Here is a 17896-nt window from a genome sequence, read left to right on the forward strand (position 1 = left end):
CTGGCTATTCTAAGGGCACTGAGATCAGCGAGTCTTTCAACTCGTGCTCGCCAGAAAGGCAAAGTGAAAAATATACCAATGCTTAGTGGCTGTTTGTCATACCATTTGTTGACCTTGCTCCTTTAAGGAAGGACTAACACAAAAAGCAGATTTTAAACCACTTCCTTAAAGTACCTCATAAACATACTTCAGCTTTTCAGGAGCAGGGAACATTCAAGCTTGGGAAGCGCCCCCAAATAGCTTGACTGGATGAAACCTTTATCTTCCTCCACCAGAAAGGCATGAGAAGCACATCTCTTGTAGAGAGCAGGACATGACTGTGCCGCAACAGGCTTGTTCCCCACCTTCTTGGGGTCAGACTAGAGGTTATTACTTCTCAATTCCAAGGTTTTACCAAATGGTCGATAGTCCAGCAGCCACCTTAATCTGGTTTGTCAATGACTGCAGTTGCTCAAGTTCTGCTCATGTGCCATCTTAAAATGCAGTGGGTACATTTGGATAATCTTGGACTACTTCCTAAAAGGAAGATTTGGGACTCTGGTGGTGGAGGGAGTGTTGGGGAGACTGTGGGTGAGTGCATGCTAACGAACATAGCTACAGCGTGTGCATTGGACCAGTTACTACTGTACAGTGATGTATTTGCTGGGACAAAGAAATACCTTGGGCATCTGCCAGGGCATGAAAGTCAGTTCAAAGCAGCTGACTGGGGCAAGTGCTGTTCTAATGCACCGCTGTAAGAAAACATAGCACTACCCTCTAGGGAAATCTTCAGAAAAAAACCCTCAGACCCCAAGTATAGCCAAAGGAGAGGAAAGATGGGATGGCAGATTCCAAGGAGAGACATCAAAGTTAGTTTCATCTGCAATTTATTAGAGACAGGAGATGTAGAACATAGACATATGCAAGTAACTCTAATGACATTCTCATCTAGCAATTCGGAGGTTAAACTACATGATCCCACCACAAATCATTCTGCAAGCCTGCTTTCTTCTTTAAAGGTTAAAGTACTCTGTGTCTCCTGCTTCACCGGAATCTTCCCTCAGATTTATTACCCTTGGTACCTCCAACTTTCCATCTCTCTGGAGTAGGATGTAAAGGGGCTTAGCTGTTCTGATCTGAACCATCTCAGTGCCCTGTGTGTGGATCTGCAGATTAATCAAATGTGTTGCAGCAAAAAAAGCTTTTAAGTGGAGAGTGATAGATGTGCTGGGCCATAGCTCACTCTTTCTACAGCAGTGATCAGAAGTCCTGCATTACACTGCTGCTAACATCCTTCTCTGTGGAAGTCTTGCTTCTGTCAAGGGAGTAAGGGATTGAGCGCGTTGGTTCCTCGGTAAAGATGCCTTCCAAGATTCTTTGCACTGATTGCTGTGCCTTTGCCCTGAAGTCCCGTCCCACAAAAACATAGAGCAGGGGGTTGATGCAGCTGTTGGCATATGCAAGTGCTGTAGAGAGGTGATCCCAGAGGATCAATGACTCCCTCAGCTCTGTTCCAAGAGTAGGTACAAGGTGCAGAATGCCAACTACATGGTATGGAGCCCAGCAGATGAAGAATGCGGCTACCACGAGCGCAATTGTTCGCAGCATCCTGTTGTGAAACTGATTTGCACGCATTCTGAAAGCAATAATGGCATAGCAAACTGCCATTATGCCAAAGGGGAGCACAAAGCCAAAGACAGCCCTAGTGATGCTTATTACCACTAAGGCAAGGGATACAGAATGATCACTTTCATATGGATTTCCCCCTGAGTCATTATCATTGTAGGCTAAAGCTGAGTATTTTTCCAGTGACCTATTTACAGAATCATCCATATAATCTGGCATTTCATCATCTCCAGAATTGTACCCGCACTCAGTTTTGCCATCATGAATGCTAGTCTCACGGTAGTGAAAGACAGGATAGCAGAAAATGAAGGCCAGGATCCAAATGCCACTGCATATTAGTGATACGGATTTCACTGTTCGATGATTTTGACACCAGACAGGTTTCATCACGAGGAGGCACCGGTCAATGCTGATGGCCACGAGTAGGAAGACGCTAGCAAACATCGTGAAGATTATGACTGATGGAATGACTTTGCAGAGGAACAAACCATACGGCCAGTGTTCATGGAGGGCCAGGTGAACAATGGAAAACGGCAAGGACAAGCAGCACATGAAGTCAGCCACAGCAAGGTTTAGGAACCAGACAGTGTTCACAGACCTTTTCATTTTCAGACCAGCTACCCAGATCACCAATCCATTGCCTGGGATACCTATGATGAAAACGATGATGAAGATAGCAATGGAGACAATGGATTCTGATCCATAATATACAGCAGCCTGTTCGTGTGAACTGCTATTACCCAGGAGGCGACGCATTCTGTAGCTATAAAACAGAAAGCAAATTAGTAGGCAATTCTCACCCTCCTGCCCAAATTCTTCTCTTTATCTGTACTGAAGCATCTCTAAGTCAGGTGACAGTACAGAGCTGTCAGGGTACAAAGGCATCGGTCTATACAAGTTTGTGCTGAAGGCTTACTAATCTGACCATTATACACCTTCAGCATTCTTATGGTGGCTATGCTACATAAGCCCCACTATTCAAACAGGGGATTGTATACACTTAAGTTCTCCTATCTGTCATCCCCTTTGATTTCAGTCTGGTTCTTTTTAGCCTCCACTCTGAAGTGGAGCTCTCCATTCACACGCCCACACTATCACCAGGTGTCTTTCCTGATCGACTTCCAGCTTTGTATACACTTCTCTTCTTCAGAAAGCTAAGCCAGCATTTTAGTTCCTTTTCCCTTTAAAATGAGTGATTTCTTCTGGCATAACCAGTGAAATAGGTTCAGGTTGAGAAAGCAATGCTTGTCTTAGTGAAATAACCCTACTCCACTTTCTGGACATTATAAATAGAACAGACAGGACAGCAACTCTGTCTGCTAAGGGGTATTTTTAGGGAAGTCTCAATAAGCACTTCCTTCTCCCTGCTTTTGTTCTGAGCTCTCTGCTGGTTCCTTAGAAAGCTAGTCTCGATGAGGAGAAAGGCGAGAAATTAATGGTTTAAGAAGAACAGACAGAGATTTAGTTGTAGAAAGAAAAATTAAAACAGAGTAATAGCAGTAATGTTCTTGAGACGTTTTAGATATAAGAAAAGGTGTCTTATTGCAAGACTATGAAGCTGAGCCACAGAATACTTAAGTGACGTTTTAAAACTATGAGAACAGTAGTGGAAACACTTTAATTGCTCAATTATTCTTGGACTTGGATATTAGTACATTTAGAAAGGAAAGCAAAGGAAATCTAGCAAAGTCAAGATAGAACTGAGAAAAAGAGCCTGATCTTCATCCTTTAAGCATTAATAGAATTGTTTATAAAATCCCTGTTAACTAAACCCTTGCTGAATCAATGAAGACAGTTGTGTTGCTGAAAGGTCCCTAAAAGCATTACCAGAACACAAGGAAACTGCATAGGTAAGAGCTGAATACAGCCTACAGAAGCAACCGAGGAGACATGAATAAGACAACCCAGCCTGATTCTATTTTAACCTCTGTTATGCCAGTACTTAAATGCCAGTCAGGGACTGTTGTGTGCAGGACTAAATAGCAATGATTTAAAAAAAATATTCCAAATCATCAATGTCTTTCTTGCATAACATATAGTCTAAATGTGGAGCGATGCATAAGTGTTAGAACCGCTTCACCACGAAGAAACTAAGATAAACAGTTGTGACAAACATTGTAATTCATCACTTTTTGGTAAGAATTGCTTCTTAGCTTTTAGCTAAGGCTTTTAGCTGAGGGTGACCTGCAAGGAAAGCTATGAAAGAATTTACTGGAAGGCAGCTGGGGACTTAACTTAAAATTCTAACAAGTTTGTTCCTTTCCTGTGGTCTTGCTGATAAATGCAGAAGTGACTTTTACAGGGACAACTGGAGAACAGTGCTGCAAGAGCTGAATCTTGTTGCCTCCCCATATAGCTACAGAAGATGGTATGAAGAGGACAGAGAATCAAGGAATGCTGTAAAGACAGTAATACAAATCCTACTCCAAAGCAAACTGAGGGATGAATCAATAAGAAGATACTGCCCACGCTATGTTTTCAAGAGTGCTAGAAGGGCTGCTATGTGGTTATGAAGATGGAAGGGGGAACTAGAGGGGACAGAGAGGTTTTCAGGAGTGAAGAATAAGAAATTGCAAGTTGAAGAGGAAAGCAGAATTCTGCAGCTCGTTATACCTACCCTAGTGAAGCAGATATTCTGGTGTCAGGGAGCAAGTACCATCAGTCCTGTCTCTGGAATGACTGAAAAAAGAAACTCGCATGACATTTTAGGAACTGCTTTTTTCCTGTATGTGCACGTGTATGCTAAGTATGTTCTTTTACCCTGGCTTAGGATGACTCACATTTGAATTTTTAGATACGATCTGCTGATAAAATAAACAAACAGTCAAGCCAAAAGAAGCTGTCTCAACACTGTAAAAATAAAATAGTGCCCTGAGTCAAAGAATAATAGGAAGCAAGGGAATGATAGGCACAGACACATACTTTACTATAGTTTCTATAAGGCAACTGAATCAGATGTCTTGCCTGTTGGCATAATGCTGACCTTTGCTTGATGTGATTCATAATTCCAAACCCTGCCATGCCACCATCAGGTATCTGATCTGTTGTCTTGTAGCCACTTCCATGGTTTATCAGATCAGCACATTCACCTAGCTAATCCCATTTCTGGGATTCTTATCAATCCAGATCAGCTTCTGTCCCAGCTTGAGACAGCTTAGATCACCAAATACAGAACATTGTACTCAGCAAATCATAACTGGTCATGTCAAAGGGACTGTAATCTGATTTTTCACCTTTCAGGGTATTTAAAGTTATGTTGTGTTTTTTTTTTTAAAGAAGGAGCTTGACTGATGAAAAGTTAGATGTGGTTAACGGAAATGCTGATAGCACAAAATGTTGCAAGACATCTAAGGCAAGGCATTTCAAATGTGCAACAATAGGGTTCCCCCTCACCCCTCCCAATTTGGGAAATGAAGACTGCAAGCAGAAATGACAAAGCCCAGACATAAAAGAATCAGCCTCAGCATTTTGGTTTTGGTCTGGAAAATGAACCAGGATGGAGCAGAGTTCTGCTCCTGAGCATGTCTCTGTGAAACACACGAATGCTGCCTCCAACACAAACCCCACAAAACCAGAAACAGGAAGGCAGGCCAGGGCTGGGCTGTACCCCCAAAGATGGACAGGCTGTCAGCAGCCTGCCGGGAAAGTTCCTCTAGCCGCACCTTCTTCTCAGCTGCCATCTTCCCTGGGGGACTCCTCAGACCCAGACAGAAAGTGTTGGCAGGAGGGTACTCCCATTGGCTCCTGTTGGCCAAGGGACACACAGCCTTTTCACCACCATATGCCTCGCTAGCTCTAGTCAAACTCTCCTTTGCAAGAAGGTCCTTCTCCACCAGTTGGCCAGCTCTGATCCTCCCAGTTAAAACCTCTCCCCTGCAGCCAACCTTGACGCAGCAAGCACTTTATCTTTAGTCCAGCCAGCTCACCCTGGACGGTGATGTGATGATGTGGTGCCTGGTATAGTTTTCCAGATCAATGAACCTTTTAAGCAGCTTGACTAGTGAAGCGTTTTGCACCTCAGCATAAAGGGCCAAATGATGTAGATACTCAAAGGACATGGTGCAAGGAGGAAAAAAGACATTTTGTTACTCTCATAAAATTGTTACTTAGATCAGACCAGACCTTTGACTTGCAGCTTTGTTGGTAATCCCAAATCACCACACTGCATTCTTTTCTTCACTTCTGGATCTCTCCCTTCTCCTCATGATAAACAGACTGAGTTAGCTTAGAAAGGCTCTAATTCACACAATCACTGAATAGCTGAAGTCGGAAGACTGACTGGAGACTGACTAGCCCAACCCCACTGCTCAAAGCAAGGTTGGCTAGAGAAGATTGCCCAGGACCGTGTCCAGTCGGGTTTGAGTATCTCCACAGAAAGAGACTCCACAAACTCTCCGGGAAACCTGTTCCAGTGTTCAACCACCCTCACAGAAAAAAACTGTTTTACTGTGTTCAGATGGAACTTCCTGTATTTCAGTGTGTGCCCATTGCCTCTTGTCCTGTCACCAGGCACCACTGAGACGAGTCTGGCTCCATTGCCATTAAACACTCCCATCAGACAGATGATAAGATCCTCCTGAGCCTTCTCTTTTCCAGGCTGAACAGTCCCAGCTCTCTCAGCCTTTCCTTGCATGACAGGTGTACCAGTCCCTTAATTTAAATTACCTTAGCGGCTCTCCACAAGTTTCACTCCACTATGTCCATGTCTCTCTAGTACTGGGGAGCCCAGAACTGGACCCAGCACTCTAGATGTGGCCTCACCAGTACTGAGTAGAGGGGAAGGATCACCTCCCTTGACCTGCTGGCAACAGTCCTTCCAATTTAGCCCTGGCAGCTATTGGCATTCTTTGCTGCAAGGGTGCATTGCTGGCTTATGTTCAGCTTTTTGTCCACCAGGACCATATCATCATTCTCTGCAAAGCTGCTTTCCAGGTAATGAGCCCTCAGCATGTAGTACTGCATGGGGTTGTTCCTTCCCAGGTGCAGGACTTCCACTTCGTGTTGACCTTCATGAGCTTCCTGTCTGCCGAATTCTCCAGGTTCCTCTGAATGGTACCACAGACATCTGGTGTGTCAGCCACTCCTACCAGTTTTGTATCATCTGCAAACTTGTTGAGGGTGCACGTTGCTTCATCATCCAGGTCATTAATGAAGAGTTAAACAGTACTGGAACCAGCGTCAACTGCAGCTGGACAGCACTAGTGACTGGTCTCCAGCTGGACTTAGTTCTTCTGATCACCACCCTCTGAGCCCAGCAGTTCAGCCACTATTCACTCCACCTCACTGTCCACTTATCTAGCCCATACTCCATCAGCTTGTCTATGAGGATGTTCATATTGAAGTTTATCTTGATGTATAGACTCAACTGGCCACCACGAGTTGGCTAAAACCTTAATGCAAGTTACCATTTATACTGCTGTTTCAGGTTTGTTATTACAAAACTGCACCAGTCTATCAGTTACTAAATAGTTATACCCATATACAATTCAAAAATGTGATCAGTATATTTACAAAAGCCTCCCTCCTGCAACAGTATGCAGGTTGTCTCCAAAACATTTTGGTGAGAACTGACAATTCCACTTGTATTTTATATTTATACTACTTCTTCTGCCATTCTACAAAGCTTTGCAGCCCCTCTCAGATCTCCCATTCATTTCTCTGCAGATGGAGTGACTAGATTGCTATGATCTTTCACAGACCCTGAATGTTACTTGTGTATATGGCAAACCCCATCCTCCTACAAAACCTGTCCAAAACTCTCCCTATAAAGCTTAGCCATAACTAGCACAACTGTTTCTCTAGAAAGCATACTGCAGTGGTCTGGTGGCCAGTCTTTGCTATGCGCTTGTTTTCATCATCGCAACTGTGCACTTAGTTTCCAGTGACATCAAGTATCCGCAGGGTGGCCCTGCACTAGTATTCCTCAGACTCTCCTCTTTAGTAAATCCACTGAATGGCCCCAAGGCATTTTTGTACATTGCTGAGTAAGCTCAGGTAAGCACAAGCTTTGGACACCAAGCAGGGAACAAAGCTTGGCAAAACTGGTACATACATAGATCATACATAATTAAAAAGTAGCTCTTCACAATAACAGGTTCTCAGAACTGACTGTTCGGGTCAGATGTTTTGCCAGGGCATTTTCAGTGAAGGAAGCGCCATTTGAAGTAGTATTTGAACTGTTTTGTAAAAATGCTCATCTTGGGATTAACCTTTAAGTTGTCTAATGAGTCATTTTGTGAGACTGGTCTCCCCTGTACCTTCCATGCAGAGAAGGAAAATTCCAAATGTTGGGTCCATCCATTAAGTACATTCCTGAACAATTTTTTTTTTCTTAAATAAGCAAAGCAAAAAGCAAAGCAAAAGCCCAAATGATTCTTCTGCATGCTTTATTATCAGGCTACCTATGGATTGGCATGAACTGTGCCTTTTACCCTACTTGTGTAGGCCTTTTTATTTGCACACCTCATATGATTGAACATTGTGGAATTCCATCCAAGATTTCTGCTATTCCTTGGTTTTCATTCATTGAAGATTTCTGTGTGTGAAGAGTATGGATCCTCCATTGCTTTCATAGTCTGATTTTAAATACGTTTTCCTTCAGTATTTCAACCTCATTGCTTAACCCTTTTTAAAAAAAAAATTAAAACACATTAGCTATTATTGGCAGTGCTTTGTATTTTCTTGGTCCAGAGACGCTTGTCTGAAAAAGACAGAAGAATGTTATGTTCTCTGCTGGTTAAGTCTCAATGGAATTGAATGGGAGATGTATTCCTGGTGTCCTGATGCTGCTTGTGCATCTTTCCTTGCACGCCTTATAAAAGTTGGCCCTTTGCCAGTCTCTCATCTTAGATGCTCTCCTTCTAGAAGAACTGTAGGAGGACTGTGGCACACTGAACGACAGCACAATAAAGAGGCAGGCGACATTTAATATTGCTAGTTGTGAATTACTGAATTTGGAAAAGCAACATAACTATATATACAGAGTGATGTAATCTAGATAAGTTATTACCATTCAAAGAAAAAACTTAGCACTCACTACAGGAAGTTCTATGAAAAACCATGTCAACACGCAATGCTATTCAAAAGGTAAATATAACAGGAAGTATTCAGGTGCTTCTTGAATACTGAATGCTATGGTGGTCCTTGATCTTAAAAACAATTATAGAATCAGAAATGATACAGAAAGTGATGACTAGACAGCCATGGCTCAGAATGACTTCTTTTGGTGGACAAGCTAAATAGATGAGAATGCTTCACCTTGGGAAAGAGACATCTAAGTGGCAGTATGAGAGACACATGGAGAAGGTGACACATGAATTTGTACAGCACAAGAACTAGGAGGTATCAAATGAAATGATCAGGTAGACATTTGGAAAAAAAAAAAATTGCACTTTTTCATATTGAACAATTAGATTCGTGGCTCCAGGGATGATATGTGTAACCAAAAGAATAAATAAGTTTAAAAAAAGCAATTAGATTAATCCATGGAAAGAAAGTCTATAAAATTTTGCTAACAAGTGCACACCAAACCCCTGGCCCACAAAGCCCTTACACTACAGATTGCTAGGCTAATATACTAGGAAAGTGTAATTCTGTACTGTTTTATAGGCTTTCTTTAAGCAGCTCTGTTCTTCTCCAAGGTTTGCCTCTCATTAACCTCTTTGCCTTAACTCTGGCAGTTTGACAAGCAATGTAACACTGGCATATTGCAAGCAAGGAGGCAGAGCCTTCTTTTACACTGTGGCACATATCTGCATTAAGCATCGGCGCCGTGTATTTCTACTAGTTCTTGCGCAGGCTGCATGAAAGTGTTCAAATCTCTCTTCCCAGACAGGTATCTATCCGCTCCAGCATGCAGCCTGGCAGGGCACCCACACAGCAGAGTGCGGGCCTCTGCTCCCTGGGGCATCAAGATCTGCCACAATGCAGAGTGTGTCAGCCCCTCCTTCCCGCTGCAGGGAGGCAGAGCAAGCTGGCAGAGGGGAAGGGGAAGGGGAAGAGGAAGCTGCGCATTTGCGTCATTCCAGATCTGTTCAGGTACTTAGCTCACACCAGTCATGCGTCTTTCCTGTGTATCTACTCATACAGCTGTCAACATAATTTCTGGGGAAAACTAGGCCAGTTACATTTAGATATGCTAGTTAAATTACAAGTATCATACTTTGTTAGTCTTAATAACCCAAGACTATTCCTGTCCTTGGCTTCAAAATAGCTTCACTTACCAGATCTATGGAATCAGCAGCACAGACTCCCTTTCTTTGTTTCAAAGTTTTTCTGTCCCGGGCACTGTCAGAGATACAATGCTGGACTAGCTGGACATTTGACCTGACAGAAGGACAGCTTGTTTGACTGCTATGATTGAGGTTCATTACCATCCTGTTGACTTCGCTCTGGAAACAGCAAGAAACAAATCTCCAGATACCCTTTCAGCTCTCACTGCATTAACTATTTCATACCGGAAAAAAATAATTCCTCAAACTTAGTGCTGTTTCATTCACTTTTTGCTTTACCCTCAGCAATAAACTGCGCTCGCTCAGTCTTCCATGGATAGCTTAAATTACTTCCTAGCACAATTAGCTCACGCTATGCCCACCCCTGGCTCTGTGGATATATAACTTTGTAACTTTGCTTACACCTTTCCTTCCAGTTTTCAGAGTAAACATTTAGTACTTTTAGAGACTCAGTCACAGGCTACTGCATAGCAGTACACTTCAACACCAGTCTTTGCTGGGAAGTCACTATTAAAAAAATAGCAGTTTAAATGCTGCTAGTCTTTATCTTATCGTATTTGATAAACAAACTAGTATCTATACACTTCTTTTGGCCACATTTCTGGCAAGTCACGCTCCTGAAATTAACCTTCATGTAGCAGGCATTTTCACCACTTCTAGCTGCAAAACTTGTAATGGTTTGTGCTGTGTTTTCTCTTTGGTTGGCTGTTTTACCAAAGACCTCCTCATCCCAGCACCGCAGACCACAAGAAAATCCATTTTCACTTAAAACCCAAGCTTTGACCCAAGGCTGCGGGAAAGAAAAACACCCAGGGGACGAGAGAAGCGCCCCGGTCCACTGCCGAGGCCACGCAGGGCACAAGCGCTCCCCCCCCCAGATATTTGTGTAGCGGCACAAAACCCAGCCCCATGTTTCGGCACGGCCCAGCCCTGGCTTCCCAGCTCTCGGCGTGACACCGGCGCCTTTTGCTCCGTGCCACCGCGGTCTGGAGCCCGCGGCCGGCGCCCCCTCCCGCCTACGGGGCTGGCGGGAGGCCGGCAGCTCAGGGCCTCTCCAGCACCCAGGACGGGGACCCGGCCTCCCCAGGGGCGCGTTAGCCCGCCCTGCTCTGCCCTCTCCCGGCATAGCTGCGCCCGGGTCCAGGATGGCGGCCGGCACCGCTTCATCAGCCCGAACCAAACATGGCCGCGCCAGGCCCTGTGGGGGAACTGCCAGGGTTCAAGATGGCGCCGTCCCCCGCTGCTGTGTCAGAACAGGCTCCAAGATGGCCACCTCTCCGCCCCCGCGCTTTGCTGCCAGGATCCAAGATGCCTTCCTCCACGCCTCCAACGTAGCTTGCTTCCGGCCCGGCCGCCCCAGCGCCCCTACGTGGCGTCTGCCCTCATCAAAGATGGCGGTCGGAAGCGCCCCCGGTTATTAGGGTCCCACCCCTCGCTCCTCGCCGGGTTGTTGGGCTTCGCGGCTGAGATGGCGGCGGCTGAGCTGGAATACGAGTCCGTCCTCTGCGTGAAGCCCGATGTCAACGTCTACCGCATCCCTCCGCGCACCTCCAACCGCGGGTACAGGTGAGGGAGCGTGTGGCGCCCGGGTTCGCCCTAGCTTGGCGCGGCCCAGCCCCTGGCTGCTCTGCCCGCCCTGCCCGCGGGGCTGCGGCCGCAGCCCCGCGGGCAGGGCGGGCAGGGCAGCCAGGGGTTGGGCCTGGGAAGGGGAGTCCTCGCCCCAAGCGGGGCCTTGGGAGGCCGTGGCCTGCGGCCGCAAGCAGGTCAGGCCTGTTCTCTGAGGCCGTAGCCCCCATCGGCTGCAGCTCTGGGGGATGTACCGGCTTGAGTCCCCTCTTCTAGGTGATCTGTGCCGAAAAGCGGGAGCGTTCGCTCCGTGCTGTAGAGGAGCGGGGGCTGCGCTGTTAATCATGTGCAGGAGGTGAGGGCACCTGAGCAACTTGCTCTTCCAGGCAGAGCTGACCTGTGCTCCCAGTTTGCCTGCTTCCCTGGGGCACGAGTCTGATGTGGTATAACGGCGTGTTGAATTTGGCCTGTTGGCTCTCGCAGTAGCCGGGAGGAAGCCAGAAGGAGTTCAGCATTATTCTTAAGAGGAGATTGCAGGACCAGGAGTTAGAAATGCCTTCCCTCTCTTTAGCTGAAACTAGTGGAGTGTGACTTTGTAAGCTGTGCCCACAGACTTCGGGAGAAATGGGTTTGTGCGCTGCGGCACTGATGGGTGTTGGTGGTACTCGCTGAACTTGGCAAACTCTTGCTGCTGTGGATGCTGCGCTTGGGGTATTTCTTCTCTTTTTTTTTTTTTTCTTTTTTCCCTTCACAACAGTCTGTAGCAAAGAGTTTGATGGGCTAGTCAAGATGTCTGTGTGTATGATGTTTTACCTAGTGTAAGCTAGCTGGCTCTAAGTTCAGAGGTACATGACATTATTTTACATCACCAGTGTAGAATAACGGAGTGGCTTTTCAGCATGCTTTAATTAATTTTTGGGGTCTTTGTGATGCTCACAATTCACTTACTAGTTGCTTTTGGGTTTACTGTTTCAAGTGAGTTTCTGGATTTCAGTCTCCCCTCTTCAGCAAGCTTATAAAGGTAAAGACAGAGTTGATGTTTTCCGGACTGTATCTATTTCCCTTTACCCAGAGGAAAGAGAGGCTGGTCAGAACCATGTGTGTTGATTGGCAGCAATGGAGAGGAGCTGAGACATCATGTATTGTTTGGGGAGAGAAGTGGGATAAGGCAGCTGCAGGTGTTGAAGGTTTGGGAGCAGAGACTTTTGCCGAGATGGTTGGGCAGAAGTGGAGGGGTTGATGTATCGTCAGTGAGCAGTTGCTTTTCTTTTCAGGGCATCTGACTGGAAACTGGACCATCCGGACTGGACAGGGCGGCTTCGTGTCACCTCCAAAGGCAAAACTGCATACATAAAACTGGAGGATAAGGTTTCAGGTAAGGGAAAGGCTGTGGCAGACTGTGACAATGATTGCTGCTTATGAGCCTGTGCTTCTAAGCCTGCTCAGAGCTGTGCATGGCAGCCCTGGCCATGCTTTAGCAAGAGGTTGCTCTCCTTAACACCTGATTCTTTGTCTGCAGGAGAACTCTTCGCCCAGGCTCCTATAGATCAATACCCTGGCATTGCAGTAGAAACTGTGGCGGATTCTAGCCGCTATTTTGTGATTCGAATTCAGGATGGGACTGGTGAGTTGAGGGGTCACGTATGTGCCAAGTGCTAGGGGTGGAGGAGACTTAGCCTGATGGAGCTGGGTGTATGCCAGGTGGATTGAAATGGTGTTGGGAGTGCTGAAAAGGCTGGGTAGTGTGCCTGGAGAGGTAGGAAGGCAAGGTTAACAGAGGAGGGTTCTCTACATGGCACACAGTCCAGGGGCTGGGAATGAGCGTTCAGTTTCTGAGAGTGCCACATGGGAAGAAGGGTGCATCCTGAAGGCTGGGAACAACGAACTGCTGTGAGCTGCTGGTGTCCAGCTGCAGGTGTGTCAGAGGGAGGTAGTACAGAGTGGTTTAGGAGAAGCAGAAGGATTTTGGAGTGAATGAACACAAGGGCCCATTTGCAGGGCACCTGCAATGACTCCTCCTGTCTCCTTGCTAGGACGAAGTGCTTTTATAGGCATTGGCTTCACGGATCGTGGTGATGCCTTTGACTTCAACGTCTCTTTGCAGGATCACTTCAAGTGAGTTGTGCTTTTCTGGAATGCTGTTTTTCCTCTGGCCTGTAGAACACGGCGGGTGGTGGTGCACGTTCATTTAGTGTAGGCTTCCTTGGGATGGACATGAAGCCCTGCTCTGGCTCCATCAGGGTCACTTGAGTCTGCTGCCAACTGTCATGCAAGCTGAGAGTCCTGCAGGGTCAGATCTGTAAGTCTTAAGCTTGGGGCCTGTGATGCTACAGGTGCAGTGTTAGTCTCTTGGGTTTGTGGTGGTCCCAGCTTTTTGCTGTACTACACTGGGAGTAGGGAGGTAGCTGGTTTGTCAAAGCAAGGTAGTTCTTTGGCAGGGTGGGGAGAGGAACCATGCATTTTTCTGAAACCCTGTTTCCCTTTGCCACAGGCTCTTATGTCTTCCTCTCTTCTTTTTAGGTGGGTGAAGCAGGAGACTGAGATCTCCAAGGAGTCCCAGGAAGCTGACACACGTCCCAAATTAGACTTAGGGTTTAAGGAAGGACAGACCATCAAACTGAACATTGGGGTAAGCAGCCCAGTTTACCCTGCTTCTTTCTCTGGATATGCCAATGGAGACTGCCTAAAAGCGGTCTATCCTTTCTTCTTGTACAGAACATGACGACAAAGAAAGGAGGAGCAGCCAAGCCTCGTGTGTCTGGATCAGGGGGTCTAAGCCTGCTGCCACCCCCACCAGGAGGCAAAATTGCAGTCCCTCCTATCCCTCCCCCTTCTTCCACAGCCATTGCCAACCATGTCACACCACCACCCGTGCTGAAATCTACTAACGTGAGCAGTGCAGGTAAACATTAGCATAGAGCAAACAGTCTGTCAGACACTAGTAGGTGCATAGAGAGGACTGAGGCCTGCTTCAGGGAACCAGTGTTCAATCTAGTGCCAACAGTGCCCTGTGAGACATGATGTGTCCTGAGGGCTTTGCTCTCTTTGACCTGAGGATCTCCATGCTTGTTTAATAAAACCTGCTTGTTCTCCTTGCAAGGAGGACAGCGTTGTAGCTCCTCTCCTTGCAAGAGGAGAAACCAAGCGACTTGGTCGAAACGATCTTGGGGAGAGGGGGGTATGAAATTTAAATAGTTGGATTTTTCTGAACTTGCATGTGCTTTGGGAGCACTGGCAGAGCTGTGTAGGGTGTCCAGAAAAGTACTGCACAGTCACTTGCTTTCTGCAGAAAAATGTAGATAGACTTGTGATTGTTGTTGAAAGATGCAGAAAAAGCACCTCTTGAGTGGCTTTGAATAGGGAGAGAGGAAGCTTTAGTACGAGCAGCAGAAAGAGGTGCAAAGTATAGTGGGATTGTGGGTGTAGTGGGTTACTTTAAAAATATGTATATAATTTTATATAATTTATGATTTTATACATAAATAAAAATATATATCTTGAACTTCATACATACACACACACACACACACACACATATATATATGTGTGTATGTATGAAGTTCAACAAGGTCAAGTTCAAGGTCCTGCACCTGCGGTGGGGCAATCACCAGTATCAGTACAGACTAGGGGATGAATGGATTGAGAGCAGCCCTGCAGACAGGGACTTAGGGATACTGATGGATGAAAAATTGGATATGAGCCAGCAATGTGTGCTCGCAGCCCAGAAGGCCAATCGTATCCTGGGCCGCATCAAAAGAAGCGTGGCCAGCAGGTTGAGGGAGGTGATTCTGCCCCTCTACTCAGCTCTGGTGAGACCCCACCTGGAGTACTGCGTCCAGCTCTGGAGCCCTCAGCATAAGAAAGACACGGACCTGTTGGAGCAGGTCCAGAGGAGGGCCACGAAAATGATGAGGGGGATGGAACACCTCTCCTGTGAAGAAAGGCTGAGAGAGTTGGGGTTGTTCAGCCTGGAGAGGAGAAGGCTCTGGGGAGACCTTATTGCAGCCTTTCAATGTATAAGGGGGTCTTGTAAGCAAGATGGAGAAAGACTTTATACCAGCACCTGTAGTGAATAGGACAAGGGGCAATGGTTTTAAACTGAAAGACAGTGGATTTACATTGGATGTAAGGAAGAAATTTTTTACGCTGCGGGTGGTGAAACACTGGGACAGGTTGCCCAGAGAAGTTGTGGATGCCCCATCATTGGAAGTGTTCAAGGCCAGATTGGACAGGGCTTTGAGCAACCTGATCTAGTGAAAGATGTCCCTGATCAGGGCAGGGGGGTTGGACTAGGTGATCTTTGAAGGTCCTTTCCAACCCAAACCATTCTGTGATTCTGTAACAAAGAGGTTGCTGCAGTCTTCTGGATGCTGTACACACTTTTAGTGTGACCATACAGAGGTGTCTGGAGAGCTGATGATACTCTTGTGAAGGCAGAGACTTTAGCAGTGCTGTACACAGATTGGAGTGAGAAGAAATCACAAGCTTCTGAACAGGGCTGGACTCCAGCGTGTGATTTGTACTGTTAAGGTGGCAACTGTTATGATTGCTGAGCTTGGGCTGAGTCTGAGCCTTATTTCTACTGGGAGAGGTGATACGTCACAAATCTGCCAGTAGGTACGCTACGTGGAGACCGAATAGTTCTTGAAGATGATGTACCCTTGTAGTGGGAGCTGGAGGCTCAGTGCACATTCAGCAAAAGGAGCTGCTGTTATAACAAAATCCTTAAAAAGTCTAACTTCCTTCTTCTGAAGGGAGAGCTGGAGTCACTTCAAAGATTCTCTGCCCCTGCATCCAGCAGTTTGTGTAAGGTGACAGTTTAAATGCCTGTGGTTTTTGTCTTGATTAGCTTGATTTTGTTTTGTTTTTGTTTTTTTTTCCTTCTGCCTTAGATATTCTATTAGACTTAGATGCTCCTGCATCTGCATCCAAGGCACCAGCATCAGCTACCACAGACCTCTGGGGAGACTTCAGCACTGCATCCAGGTAAACTGTGGTGAAGGGAATTGCACACAAGAAGTGTAGTGTCCTGAGGGGCACTGGAAGAGCCATAAGTTAAGAAGTCTTATTAGATCTGCTCCTTTGATTGTCCTTTCTTTATTTCAGTGCTGTTCCCAATCAGGCTCCTCAGCAGTCCAACTGGGTCCAGTTCTGAATAGTCAAAGCAGTGGAATGGGACAAACTGATGACCAAGAGGCTCTAGAGGCACCAAATGGGATCAGAGGGGGCACAAACCTCTCTAGTCTTCAATCAAAAACAAATCGGGACAATCCTTCCTTTTTAAACCAGATCTTCACTTCAGTCAAAACTTACTATTTTTGATCCCACAGTGAAACCACTGAACCTAAAGAGAACATACTGACTCCTCACAAGGTGGGCAAGGAGGAGAGAGGTAGCCTCCTCTCTTCCACCCACTTGGCTGTTACATGGTACATCCTAGCTCTCTTCCCCATCTTTCCATACAGGGAAAGCAAGAATCCTGAAGAAGGTGGGTACGGGAGAAGGCTGGGTAGGTGCCTCTGGGTTCCTTGTCCTTTAAATTTTCTCTGGTTGGACTGTTGCTTTTTGTGGCTGCTTTCAATAGTGACTCAAATCTCTGCAGCTTGGCCTGCAGTGCTGAGGGCAGCCGCATTTGGCTGCGGCTTGTAAGTGGAAGCTGTAAGGAGATAGGTCTTGTCTCAACACAAAACCCTTTTTGATGAATTACATCCATGGTGAGGAGTGAACCTCCCCATGCACGCATTACTCTTCCTCTCTTTGGTGCAATTCTTGATAGTGCTGGATGTTCCTGTGCTCTTGTGGGAGCAGTCATGCAAGTCCTTGAGTAGACCTGCTGCCATTGTGCTGTAGCTCCAGGTGGGCACCCCATCTTGAGGCTCCTTGTTTAGCTTGCAGGTTCACTGGAGGAACTTCTCTCATTTTCACTCCTTTCTCCCTCCTGCCCCATGCAAAGGCCTCATTGTCACTGAGCTGTTTTAACTGGAAATAGCTTTAAAACAAAACTGTTTTTATAATTTGGTAGTTACTTGCACTAGATGACAACCAGGTAATCCCACCACTCAGCATTTCATGTTCCTGCATCACTATCCTGAGCCCTGGCCTTGTGTTGTGACTTGGCACTGTGTTACAAGTATTGCATATCCATGCCACAATAAGAACTATGGTGGGACAGTGGATTATTCTCTGGTGAAGGGACAATCTCCTTCCCCTTTTCAACTGACATTTATCATTTGGGCAAGAAATGTATAGTAGGCCCAGTCCTGAGAACTGTGGCAGTGAAACTCTCCCACCTGTGTTCCTTCTTGTGGCTTTTCTTCTGACGCTAACTTTCTGGGGATGTGAGCTGGTTTTTGTAACTTGGATATTTTTTTATTTTTAACATGCCCCAAACCCCCTCTATTTTCTGTGTGGTTTAGGGGGTTAGAAAGAGGTACAAGCCCCTTACTCTCTGCTGTTCTCTTTGGGAGAGTTTCCTAAGGCCCTTTGATCTGGAC

At 46.2% G+C, this 17896-nt stretch overlaps 2 protein-coding genes across 2 annotated transcripts; one reads left to right on the forward strand and one right to left on the reverse strand.

Moving 5' to 3' along the window:
• Nucleotides 1–787: 787 nt before the first annotated feature.
• C3AR1 (complement C3a receptor 1) lies at nt 788–4253 on the reverse strand. Its single transcript, XM_076328804.1, has 2 exons — nt 4223–4253; nt 788–2368 (listed from the first exon to the last, which is right to left on the reverse strand). The coding sequence occupies exon 2, from the start codon at nt 2359–2361 to the stop codon at nt 1240–1242; it is 1122 nt and encodes a 373-aa protein (XP_076184919.1). The 5' UTR covers nt 2362–2368; nt 4223–4253; the 3' UTR covers nt 788–1239.
• Nucleotides 4254–11214: 6961 nt separating this feature from the next.
• On the forward strand, nt 11215–16800 carry NECAP1 (NECAP endocytosis associated 1). Its single transcript, XM_076345919.1, has 8 exons — nt 11215–11402; nt 12677–12777; nt 12922–13026; nt 13436–13517; nt 13923–14031; nt 14118–14304; nt 16295–16388; nt 16509–16800. Exons 1-8 carry the CDS (start codon nt 11305–11307, stop codon nt 16555–16557), a joined length of 825 nt encoding a protein of 274 aa, XP_076202034.1. The 5' UTR covers nt 11215–11304; the 3' UTR covers nt 16558–16800.
• The last annotated feature ends 1096 nt before the right edge of the window (nt 16801–17896 follow it).

Source organism: Aptenodytes patagonicus, chromosome 1, assembly GCF_965638725.1.
Source record: "Aptenodytes patagonicus chromosome 1, bAptPat1.pri.cur, whole genome shotgun sequence".
In the NCBI taxonomy this organism is placed as follows: Eukaryota; Metazoa; Chordata; class Aves; order Sphenisciformes; family Spheniscidae; genus Aptenodytes; species Aptenodytes patagonicus.

Bases quoted from the DNA above. Each gene is read 5' to 3' on its own strand.
- C3AR1 (XM_076328804.1), bottom strand. From the start codon at position 2,361: ATGCGTCGCCTCCTGGGTAATAGCAGTTCACACGAACAGGCTGCTGTA.
- NECAP1 (XM_076345919.1), top strand. From the start codon at position 11,305: ATGGCGGCGGCTGAGCTGGAATACGAGTCCGTCCTCTGCGTGAAGCCC. The intron at 11,403-12,676 runs GTGAGGGAGCGT...TTTTCTTTTCAG, and splicing joins ACCTCCAACCGCGGGTACAG to GGCATCTGACTGGAAACTGG. The intron at 13,518-13,922 runs GTGAGTTGTGCT...TCTTCTTTTTAG, and splicing joins TCTTTGCAGGATCACTTCAA to GTGGGTGAAGCAGGAGACTG.